We start from the raw sequence: 10,696 nt of genomic DNA on the forward strand, positions 1-10,696 counted from the left end.
GGTCCCGCTGCGGGCAGAGCAGAGCCCCCAAACCCGGTGGCAGCGCCAGGCCGGGCAGAGGGAACGCGTCCTGGGCACCGCCGCAGCAGCGACAGCCCGTGGGCTGGCAGGAGCCGGTGCCACGCTCCCACTGCCGCGGTGACAAAGCAAAGTCGTCCCTAAAAAGGTGCCACAGCCACGCTGGGTGTCCCCATCCGGCTGCCTTGTGGGGTGGCTGCGCCCTCCCCGAGCTGCCAACCCTTTCCCCAGGGGAGGGATGAGTGCCAGCCCAGCGCAGCCTCCCAGCACCTTTGGCACTGTCCCTGTGGCCTGGAGCAGGTCCTCCCACACCACACGGCTGCACCAAGGGACACTTCGGGGGGACCGGAGGGGGGCACACAGGGGCGGGGAGCGACAAGGGCAGGGAGAAAGATGGGGAGAAAAATGGGGCAGGAGCAGAAACAGGGAGAGAGAACGGGGACGGGGACCGATGGGCGAGGTGTCACCGTGCCCGGTGCTGCTCGCCGGTCCCGGTGCCATCACCCGGCACTCTCCGCACGGTGCCCGGGGCGCAGCGCCTCCGGTGCCAGATCGGGGGCCACGGTGGTGCCTTTACGCACCCCCCCCGGTGCGCGGTGCCCGGCTCCCGGCGCGCACAAGCGGCTCCCGGTGCCCGCTCCCCGCTCCCCGCTGCCGGTGCCGCCCCCGCGCCGCCCCCCGGTGCCTCCCCCGGTGCCGCCCCCCGCCGCCCCCCGGTGCCTCCCCGCACCGCCCCGTCCCGTGCGCTGCCGACGGAGCATGGCGGGCCCGAGCGGCGGGGCTCGGCGGCCGCTGCTGCCGCTGCTCCTGCGCCCTCGCCCTTCGCCGCCGCCGCCGCCGCCTCCGCGCAGCCCGGGGCCGCCGCGCAGGGCCGGGAGCTCGGCGGCGGCGGCGGCGGGGCCGGCTCGGCTGAAGGGCCCCGCGGAGCTGCCGGGGCCGGGTTTGCTCAGGACTTTCTTCTGGCTCTTCCTGCGCGGCTACCTGCTGCACACACACCGGCTCCAGGTGCCCGGGGCGCGCGCGGTTTGGCCGGCCCGGGGGATGCGGGATGCCCCCCGTGGGGGGGTGGGGGGGCTGGCTGCGGGTCCCCGAGGGTGAGAGGGAGGTGGGGAGGGTGGCACGATGAGCTGGGGGGGGTTTGGGGATGGGTGGTGGGGATGGGGTCGCGGCGAGCTGGGTGCCCGCGTGGGGGTGAGCCCGCGAGTGACAGGGTGGGGAGCGCCCCGGCACCCGTGGGGGGATGCGGGGGGGGGCAGCGCACGGAGGGGCTGGTGGAGAAGCGGGTGGCACCCAGAAGAGCCCACCGGCTGCCTCGGAGTGCCCGAGCCGGGCAGGGCCACGCGTGCCTTGGCTTCCCCCCGAGGGCCAGGGGCTGCTCGCAGGGTCCCGGCACCCCCGGCCAGCTCCAGCTGCAGCGAGCAGCAGTCTGGGGGGCAGATGCGGGGGCATGTGGTGCCCGGGGATGCAGGGGAGGAGCAGGCAGCTGTTTGTTTCCTTCTGTCGGCACTTCCTCATACGTCGGATGAAGCAAGCCATGGGCTTGGCTGGCCAGGAGCCAGGCGGGCAGCCTCCAGCACCCTGGAGCTCCGACCCGCCACGGCTGGGAGGAGAGTGCAGGATCAGGCCTCCTGGCACCGCGGAGCAGCGGGCAGGGGAGCAGGGGCTCGGGGAGAGCAGGCACAGGTCCCTGCTGCTCCCCTGGGGCTCTGAGCGTGGCCCAGCTTTGCAGACAGCTCCGGAGGTGCCTTCCCCTGATCCCAGCAGCTTCTCCCAGCCCTGCGCTCCAAGGCCCGAAGCCGTGCCGGGTCCTGGCCATGAGCTGGCATGGTCCTGGCAGCAGGCTTCGACCCAGGGTGCAGCCACCCGCAGCCCCGTGTTCTCAGGGTGCACCACGCCTGCGGCACCGGCACCGGGGCGGCCGTCCCTCCCCCTCCTCCTGCCACCGCGCGCGAGGAACGTCTCCCCGCGGTGACGAATCCAGATGAATCCGGGCTCAGGCTGCGATGCAGTCAGTCACCAAGGGAGATTGTACCACGTGCATCCCCGCAGCCACGGGGAACCGGGACCACGGCTTCCCTGCTGGGTCCCCGCAGCCCCCTGGGCTTGGTCCCGCTCCGCGGGGGCTGTGGCGGTGCCCGGCGAGGTGCCACGAGCCCTTTGGAAGTGGCCCTGTGGCTTGCAAGGGGCTGATGCTGGTGGATGTCCCCTGGGTGGTACGGGAGCCCAAGGCCACGTGTGGCCCCAGCGCTTGGACACCTGCCCCGGGAGCAGCCCGGTGCTGATCATTAACCACCCCTTATCGGAGCCGGGTTCAAGGACCCGCTCCCGAGCGGAGCATGGATGGCCAAGCCCCGAGTGCGTGGCAGCTGTCCCTGTCCCTGCTGTCCCCTCCTGGTCTGTGCCACCCTACAAGACCCACCGGGCTCCCCACACATCCCTGGGATGGCTGAGGGAGGTGCCTGCAGGGGGTCGGTGCCTCCTGTGCCCGGGCACTGATCCAGCCCCGGTGCTGAGCGCTGCCCCCACCCCGACGCCCCCTTCACCCTGCCTTGCTCTGCTGCCTCGCAGCTGATGTCCCGGCGCATTTACGGCCCCATCTGGAAGTCGACCTTCGGGCACTACCAGAACATCAACATCGGGAGCCCCGTGGTGCTGGAGCAGCTGCTGCGGCAGGAGGGCAAGTACCCGATGCGCAGCGACATGGCCCTGTGGAAGGAGCACCGGGACACCCGGCGCCTGCCCTACGGACCCTTCACCGAGTGAGTCCTGCCCTGGCCGTGCCCTGCGGGGCAGCAAACCCCCTGCCCCCTTGCCCCGGGGTGCTGCGGGGTCAGGGCAGGAGCTCCCAGCGCTCCCTTTGCCGGCGGGCGGAGAGCCTGGCAGGGCTCGGGGCGAATTTGGCACGGCGCCGGCTGAGCCCGGCTCCCCTTGCAGGGAAGGGGAGCGCTGGTACCGCCTGCGCCAGGTCCTCAACAAGAGGCTGCTGAAGCCCTCGGAGGCGCTGCTGTACGCGGACGCCATCGGCGAGGTGGTGTCGGACCTGATGGTGCGGCTGCGCGAGGAGCGGAGCCGCAGCCCCTCGGGGGTGCTGGTGGGGGACGTGGCCAACCTGCTCTATCGCTTCGCCCTGGAAGGTAAAAGGGGGGGGCCCGGCCCTCGCCCCCGCCCCGCTGCGTCCCCGCGGGGGTCTGGATGCGGTCTGTTCCCGCAGGGATCTCCTATATCCTCTTCGAGACCCGCATCGGGTGCCTGAAGCAGCAGGTCCCCGCCGAGACGCAGCACTTCATCGACTCCATCAACCTCATGTTCAAGAACTCCATCTTCGCCACCGTCCTGCCCCGCTGGAGCCGCAAGGTGCTGCCCTACTGGGACCGCTACCTGGACAGCTGGGACACCATCTTTGCCTTCGGTGAGCCCTGGGGATGGGGTCAGACCCCACAAGGACCCTCACGAGGGGGGCAGCCACCCAAAGAGAGCCGCCGAGCGTGGCCAGGGCGCGTTCCTTTTTGGCCACCCGGGGTCTGCCCGCCTCTCCGTGCGCTCTGGGTCACCTCCCCGTGGCCACCTCTGTCCCCGCAGGCAAGAACCTGATTGATCGGAAGATGAAGGAGCTGGAGGGGCAGGTGGAGAGGGGCAAGGAGGTGTCGGGCTACCTGAGCTACCTGCTGGCCAGCGGCAGGCTCAGCCTGGACGAGGTCTACGGCAGCGTGGCCGAGCTGCTGCTGGCCGGCGTGGACACGGTGAGGGCCAGCCCCGCACTGCCCCAAAGGGCTCAGGGAGCCGTCGGTGCAGCCCCTGTGCTCCCTTCTGCCACCCACCCGGCTCCGTGCCTCAGTTTCCCTCCCTCTTTCCCTGCGCACGGGGCTGTCTGGTGCCACGCTGCCGCACCGCGAGGGTGTTCTGGTGCCAGCCCCATCTCCCTCCCTCCCCTCTGCTCCCCCAGACCTCCAACACCCTGTCGTGGGCCCTGTACCACCTCTCCCGGGACTTAGGCATCCAGGAGACCCTGTACCAGGAGCTGAAAGCCGTCGTGCCCCCGGACCGCTTTCCTCAAGCCGAGGACATCCCCAAGATGCCGATGCTCCGGGCCATCATCAAGGAGACGCTGAGGTACAGCCTCACGGCTTTTGGGGGTGCTGGTGCTGGGGACACCGGCCAGGCAGGGCGCAGAGCTGGGTTGCAGCCCCCTGGGGCCCACCCACATCCTCCCCGGGGTGGGACGGAGCTGCCGGGCAGCGGGAGATGTTCCTCCTGGCCCTACCTTGGGGCTCAGGTGGGAGCAGCTCCCGCACCAACTCTCCCCACATCCCGGCCCAGGGTCTACCCCGTGGTCCCCACCAACGCCAGGGTCTTTTACGAGAAGGACATCATCATCGGAGACTACCTCTTCCCCAAGAACGTGAGTCGGGGTCACTCAGGGAGGGGACCCCGCTGTGCCCCGCGGGGCATTGACCCCCTTCCCACCCCGCAGACCCTCTTCGTCCTGGCGCACTACGCCATGTCCCACGACGAGACCTACTTCCCCGAGCCCGAGCGCTTCCTCCCCCAGCGCTGGCTCCGGGGCTACGGCTCCCCCCACCACCCCTTCAGCTCCATTCCCTTCGGCTACGGGGTCCGCGCCTGCGTCGGCCGCCGCATCGCCGAGCTGGAGATGCACCTGGCCCTCGCCAGGGTGAGTAGGGCCCCCCCCAGGCTGTGCTGGGTGGTTTTGGGGGGATCTCGAGGCACCGCCACTCTCCTTTTTTCCCCCCTCCAGATCATCCAAGCGTTCGAGGTGCGGCCGGACCCCCGCGGCGTGGAGGTGACGTCCGTGTCCCGCATCGTGCTGGTGGCCGACAAGCCCATCAACCTGGAGTTCATCGCTCGCCCGGGGGCCCCCTGAGCAGGAGGCTGGGGGCTTTGCTGTGCCTTTCACACGCTGCCAGGGGTCCCCCCACCCCCAGCCCCAGCCCCGTCCCGTCCCATCCCGTGCCCCCCCGGGCTGTGGCGGGGACCCAGGAGCTCTCCCTGCCGGGGTCGGGGGGCGCAGGGAGGGGGCTGGCGGCCGTGGGGTGTCTCCTTCGTCCCGTGATCGTGTCGCTGCGCGTGGATCTGTGCCTGGGGCCAGGACGCCCGGGTCCTGTCTCAATAACTGACCTTGGCCCCAGCCCCTTCTCCGTGCCTCAGTTTCCCCCCCACACACACACCTCGCGGGGCAGGATGGAGCCGCCAGCGGGGTTTGGGGGGTTTTGGGGAGGGACAGAGCCAGCCCCGGGGAGTAAAACTGCAGCTGGCAGCGGGTCCCCACCGTGGGGAGGGGGCTGGCACCGTGCCCCCCGGCAGTGCCAGCCAGCACAGGGGGCGTGCATCACACGGGACCTCTCGCTATCAGTTGTTCCTCCCTGGAGATGCTGATAAGGGGGCACGGGAAGGGGCAGGGTGAGGCAGCAGGGGGGGAGGATGGGCTCAGCTCCCCCTGTCCCCAAAGGCCACCGAGCTGCGTGCCTCAGGGTGTCCCCATGGGGGCAGAGGTGCCACCCGTGGCTGTCCCCAAATGGGCACCCCCCAGCACCCCCTCCCCAGCCCCGAGGAGCCGTGCCAGGCTGTGTGCCCAGACAGGCGAGGACGCCCACGGTGCCTGGGGCAGGCAGCTTTATTCCAACAAGGCTGAGCAGACCGGCACATAAATAAATACCCCCCCCAAAAAAAATAGTGTGCAAGGTCCCCTTGCAAGCACCGCTGCCGGGGCGCTCCAGCCCTAGGAGACCCTACAATAAACAAGGCTGTGTGTGTGCAGCTGAGCCACGCCACCACCGTGCCCCCTCCTGCGCCCGAGCCCAGCAGGACCCAGCTCACCGGGGGCTGAAGCACTCGGATCTGGCAGCAGTTTGGGATGGGACGGGTTGGAGGTGGCCAGGAGGGTCCCTGCACCCGGCTGCGCAGCCCTTCACGGCACGGTGCCCGTCAGGCAGCCCCACGTGCTCGCCCTTGGTCCTCCGCGAGGCTGGAGGGAGCTGGCCCCGGGCTCAAGACGAGTCCCAGGAGCGGGGTGGGTGGGCAGCACCCCCGTACGGAGAGCCCCCCGGGGCCTGAGCCTCCTTCCACGGCCCCGCCAGTGCCTGGGCCGGGCCAAGCAAGAGGCCCCGAGTGGGACGAGGCGGCGGCGGCACGTCCCCGGTGTCTTCAGTCGATGCCTGTGGGGTGAGAGAGGGCACAAGGCCATAACCCCATAACCCCAGCAGGCGCTGGTGCAGGGCTGGGCACCCTATGGCATGGCACTCTGTCCTGCCCCGGTGGCCACAGGGCATGGGGATGGCACAGGGGACATGGGGACAGTGCAGAGGACAGCGGGGACTTGCAAGGGGACGGGGAAGGCACCGTGCTGGGGAGGTCCCAAGCCTGGTGTGTTTAGCACCCTGCCTGCACGGGGCAACTGGGCGCTGCTGGGATTGTGTGTGGGGGGGCATCCCAAACCCATTCCCGACCCAAAAAGTGCCTCAGTGGGGTGTGTGCGGTGACAGGGACCCAGCGGTGGGGAGGGGGCAGGCACGCAGTGGCGGGGGAGGGCAGCGCCTACCTGAAGTGGAGAGAAATGGAGGGTGCGAATGGAGGAAGATGGAGCGTCGTGGGCTAAGAGTTAAGAGCATCGATACCTGCGGGAGTGAGCACCAGGGCCTGGAGGATGTCGGAGAGGGAGACGATGCCCCGCGGGTACTGGTTCTCGTCCACCAGAACCAGGCGATGGACCTGCGGGCACGGGCAGAGCGTCACAGGGTGTGTGTGTGTGTGGGGAGGGGGACAGAAGGCAGGGAGGGGGCTGGCGGACAGCAGGGACGCTGCCCGGGCGCTCACCTGCTCCTTGGCGATGCGGTCGATGATGTCCTCCATGGTCTCGTGGGGGTAGCAGGTGAGGACCCCCTCCAGGCACACGGTGCGCTGCCGCAGCGCCTCGCGCACGCTGATGTCCAGGTTGTTGTAGGTCTTCTGGGCCGCCAGGTGCTGCGGGAGAGGCGGTGCCCGGGTGCATGGGGTGCCGGCACGCGTGGCCACCGCACGTGGGATGGGTGCCGGGGTGTGAGTGCCCCCACAGCCCGCTTTTTGGCACCTCCCCACCGTCCCCACGTGCAGGCTCGTGCCACCGCGCTGGCGCACGGCCGTGCAAGCCCGCCCGGTACTCACAATGACATCGAACCTGGAGTAGAGCCCGACCACCTGCCCTGCGAGGAGACAGAGCAGGGGGGCTCAGGAGGGGGTTTTGGGGCTGGGAACGGGGCAGGAGGCACCGCAGAGGGGGTGAGCAGGGGGCTCTCCACCCCGCGTACCGGCGGCGTTGATGACGGGCAGCGCGGAGACGCGGCGGTCCACGAAGATCTCCAGGGCCGTGTAGATGGGGGCGGTCTCGGGCACCACGGCCACGTCGCGGAAGGTGCCGACGCACAGCTCCTGCACCGTTTTCTTCAGGAAGCGCGGCTTGGGGATGGTGGAGCCCTGCTTTGGGGCAGGGCACACGTGCGTGTGTACGCGCTACGCGACCCCGGCGAGCAGCGCGCGCACCCTGCGCCCCCCCTGTGCCCGCTGCCCCCCCCTGCACTCACGAAGATGTGGAGGAATTTGAGGATGCGTTTGTGCGTCAGGATGTGCAGGACGTTGCCCGAGGTGGGCTCGATGACGGGCAGGCGGTGGATCTTGTGCTTGATCAGGGAGTAGACGGCGTCGAAGAGGCTGCAGGGGACGGCGCGGGGGGACACGGCTGTGCCTGGAAGCCCCCCCGGCACCTCCCCATGGGGAGCAGGGCTGCATCGAGGGCAGCCGGGTGGGCGTCCCAGCGGCTCTCCCCCGCTCACCTATTGCTCGGTGAGATGTAGACCAGCGGCTTGAAGGAGCCCTGCAGGTACACCTCTGCGAAGGGAGAGCGGTGGGAGCGGGGCCCCACACCCCCAGAGCCACCTCCACGCCGCCCCCAGCCTGGACACCCCCCGTCACCTCCCCCTTTTACCTCTCCACGTCTCAATCTTGTGCTCCTCCACCTCGTAGATCTGAACCTGAGGGCAGAGAGAAGCCCCAGTCAGGGGGACCCAGCCGGGTGTGGGGGGGTTTTGGGGGGCTGCCCCTTTCCCCAGCATCCCAGCCCATGGGGACACATCATGGGGACCCTTTTGGTGCCCCAAAGCAACGCCAATCCCTGGGATGCTCCAGGGCAGCTCCTGGGTTGCCCACGGAGCTGGGGAGCGGGAGAAGCAGCGGCCACCCCCTGCCCTGCCCCGTGCCCAACCCCGTGGCACTCACCAGGGGCGAGCGGTAGTAGCGGTGGAGGATGTTGATGAAGTCGGTGATGGTGAGCATCCCTGCGGAGACACGGGGGGCTGGCCGTGCTGCCCGCACCCCGCAGCGGGGCCGGCAGCACCCCGGGGCTCCCGGCACTCACCCACGAAGCTCTGAGTCTTGCTGTCCCACAGCGGGGCGGCGCGCACCCCGTTGGCCACCAGCGCCACAAAAGCCTTCTTGATCTGGCAGCAGAACGGGGAGGGAATTGGGGTCAGGGGGTCCCCGATACCTCCCCCTACACCCCGGGCTGTCCCCTCACTGGTCCCCCGTGGCCTCACCTCCAGGCTGGTGTCGAAGACGACGAGCTTGCAGCTGGTGGGGACGGCGTCGTAGCAGCAGTGGCTCCGCAAGAAGTGCATGTAGACCTCGGCGTCGGGGGTCTGGAAATCCCCCTCGGGGCCCAGCCCCAGCACCTCGGGGCCCAGCGTGAAGGTGACGGGCCTGGGGCTCCTCCGCCCGTCCTCTTCCTCCTCCTCCTCTTCCTCCTCCTCCTCCTCCCTGGGGACCTCCGGGAACCCTAGGGGCAAACCTGCCCCGGCTCTGAGCCCCGCTGCCAGGTCCCGGTGCCCCCAGACCCCTTGGGGCCAGCAGACCCCCCCCCAGACACCCACCTTCGTCCTCGGGGCGGGCGGCGGCATCCAGCAGCGCCATCTGAGGGGGCACAGAGAGATTGGGGGGGTCAGCAGCACCCTGCACAGCCTCGCCCCCACCCCAGGGTGCAGGTGGGGGGCACCCGGACAACACAGCCCCTTTTGGGGGGGCAGCGGGGGTCCCCGGGGAGGGCAGGGGATGCGGGGCCGTGCGGGTGCTCCCCGTGCCGTGGCAGCCCTGCCCCGGCCCCCAAGGTGTAAATCCTGCTCCGGCTTCCTCCGATGCTGGGAGCCTGCAGGTATCAGAGGGTCTCCGCGCCAGGAGACCCTACAATAACAAAGGGGCAGCCCCTACAATAACAAAGGGGCAGCTCCAAGCGGGAAGGGGGGCGAGCAGGACGGGCCGCCTGGCCCCACGTTCCCCCCTAATCCCCCGGGAGACCCTACAATAACAAAGCAGCACGCACCGCGGGCAGGGCCAGCGGCAGAGCCAATGTTTACATGCCACCCTACCATAACAAAGCTGCGTGGGCTGCTCCCTAAGGACACCACAGCTATCCCCGGCGGGGAGGTGACCCTATACAAACGCCCCCCACCCCAACCATTCCCTGGGGCTGGCAGCACCGGGGCAAGCAGGCGGCTCGTGCCCTGCTCCGTGCCCTTGCCTGGCCATGGGAAGGTGCCAGCAGCCCCCCCGGTGCCCCCCACCCGCAGTGGCCGGTCCCCAGGCGGTGCCTTCCCGGCCGTGCCCCCCGCCCGTCCCGGGGGTACCTGCGGAGCAGCGGGGCCGGGGAGCTGCTCCATGCTGACTGCAGGGCAGCGCTGCTATTCTGGGCCCGCTGCTGGCCGGGCCCTGGCAGATAGGGTGTCACTGAGCAATGCCAGCCGTGCCCCCGCCGCCGGGGGGGCCACCAGGCAGCGCCACCCTGCCACCCCCAGACAGGCACCTGCAGGGCGCTGAGGCCCCCAGAGGTTTGGGGAGGCGAGGGGAGGGTGACGGGGATGGGGACATGGGGACGGGGTGGGGAAGCTGCCCCCTGCCCAGCCCCCGAGGGATGAGGCAGGAGGAGCAGGGGGTTTCGGCACCCCGAAGCCCTGGGGATGCTGGAGGAGGGATGGCCCCGGTGGCAGCCAGCAGCTGTGGGGACACGGGGACAGCCGGGCCGGGCGCTTTGTCCCCGTGGTGGTGTCCCCAAGCCGTGCCTGCCCCAAAACCTCCTTCCTGGGCCACCCCTCCTGCCCCACGCTCGCTCCCGGCTCCGTTTCTATTTCGGGAAGGTTGAAGGAACGCCTGGCCTGCTGCCGGGCCAGCCCCGGGCAAGCAGGCATGGGGCTGGCTGTAGGGACGGAGCGGCTCTGTGCCCCCCGTGGGACGGGGTGGGGAGCAGGGCCCTGAGCTCCCCCGGGTCAGGACCCATGCGGGAGATGCTGCCAGGCAGGGCCAGGCAGAGGGTTTTAAATCACGGCCGACAGCTTCCCAAAATACCCGCGGGATGCTGGGGCCAGCTGCGAGCACCCCCGTGCACCCCGTTAAGGAGCAAAGGCCTCGCTCCCGGAGCGCTACGGCAAAGGCAGGGCCCAAAAACAGGGAGGAAGAGGAGGGAGGAGGCAGGGGGCTGGGTGCTGGGTGCTAGGCACAAACCAGCAGGGCTGGGGTGCCCCGAGGGCCCCCCCAGAGCCACCCCGCTCCCCTGTGGCCCCGGCACGCAGCTGGGCAGCCTGGCTCCAGGCTGGGCGCTGCGGCGGTGCTGGCAAGAGGCAGCTCCGCTTTCGGTGGCTATTTT

At 70.1% G+C, this 10,696-nt stretch overlaps 2 protein-coding genes across 2 annotated transcripts; one reads left to right on the forward strand and one right to left on the reverse strand.

Annotated features, from left to right (window-relative positions):
• Positions 1-759: 759 nt before the first annotated feature.
• CYP27A1 (cytochrome P450 family 27 subfamily A member 1) lies at positions 760-5,158 on the forward strand. The gene is made up of 9 exons (XM_082763400.1): positions 760-1,023; positions 2,587-2,777; positions 2,953-3,152; positions 3,230-3,427; positions 3,598-3,758; positions 3,962-4,128; positions 4,336-4,417; positions 4,490-4,690; positions 4,775-5,158. Exons 1-9 carry the CDS (start codon positions 778-780, stop codon positions 4,898-4,900), a joined length of 1,572 nt encoding a protein of 523 aa, XP_082619526.1. The 5' UTR covers positions 760-777; the 3' UTR covers positions 4,901-5,158.
• A 236-nt stretch (positions 5,159-5,394) lies between these two features.
• On the reverse strand, positions 5,395-9,721 carry PRKAG3 (protein kinase AMP-activated non-catalytic subunit gamma 3). Its single transcript, XM_082763401.1, has 13 exons — positions 9,684-9,721; positions 8,934-8,973; positions 8,601-8,851; positions 8,423-8,504; positions 8,284-8,342; positions 7,994-8,039; positions 7,842-7,896; positions 7,593-7,719; positions 7,320-7,485; positions 7,177-7,214; positions 6,850-6,996; positions 6,575-6,744; positions 5,395-6,191 (listed from the first exon to the last, which is right to left on the reverse strand). The coding sequence occupies exons 1-12, from the start codon at positions 9,714-9,716 to the stop codon at positions 6,628-6,630; spliced, it is 1,161 nt and encodes a 386-aa protein (XP_082619527.1). The 5' UTR covers positions 9,717-9,721; the 3' UTR covers positions 5,395-6,191; positions 6,575-6,627.
• Positions 9,722-10,696: the final 975 nt, after the last annotated feature.

This window comes from Aythya marila (genome assembly GCF_965140915.1).
Source record: "Aythya marila genome assembly, chromosome: 6".
NCBI lineage: Eukaryota > Metazoa > Chordata > Aves > Anseriformes > Anatidae > Aythya > Aythya marila.

What these genes read in the sequence shown, in the direction of transcription:
- PRKAG3 (XM_082763401.1), bottom strand. Translation starts at nt 9,716, where the DNA reads ATGGAGCAGCTCCCCGGCCCCGCTGCTCCGCAG. An exon ending in ACTCCAGGTTCGATGTCATT is followed by an intron (nt 6,997 to 7,176) that starts GTGAGTACCGGG and finishes CCTCTCCCGCAG; the next exon opens with CACCTGGCGGCCCAGAAGAC. An exon ending in ACCGCATCGCCAAGGAGCAG is followed by an intron (nt 6,745 to 6,849) that starts GTGAGCGCCCGG and finishes CCGTGCCCGCAG; the next exon opens with GTCCATCGCCTGGTTCTGGT.
- CYP27A1 (XM_082763400.1), top strand. Translation starts at nt 778, where the DNA reads ATGGCGGGCCCGAGCGGCGGGGCTCGGCGGCCGCTGCTGCCGCTGCTC. An exon ending in TGCACACACACCGGCTCCAG is followed by an intron (nt 1,024 to 2,586) that starts GTGCCCGGGGCG and finishes GCTGCCTCGCAG; the next exon opens with CTGATGTCCCGGCGCATTTA. An exon ending in ACTACCTCTTCCCCAAGAAC is followed by an intron (nt 4,418 to 4,489) that starts GTGAGTCGGGGT and finishes CCCACCCCGCAG; the next exon opens with ACCCTCTTCGTCCTGGCGCA.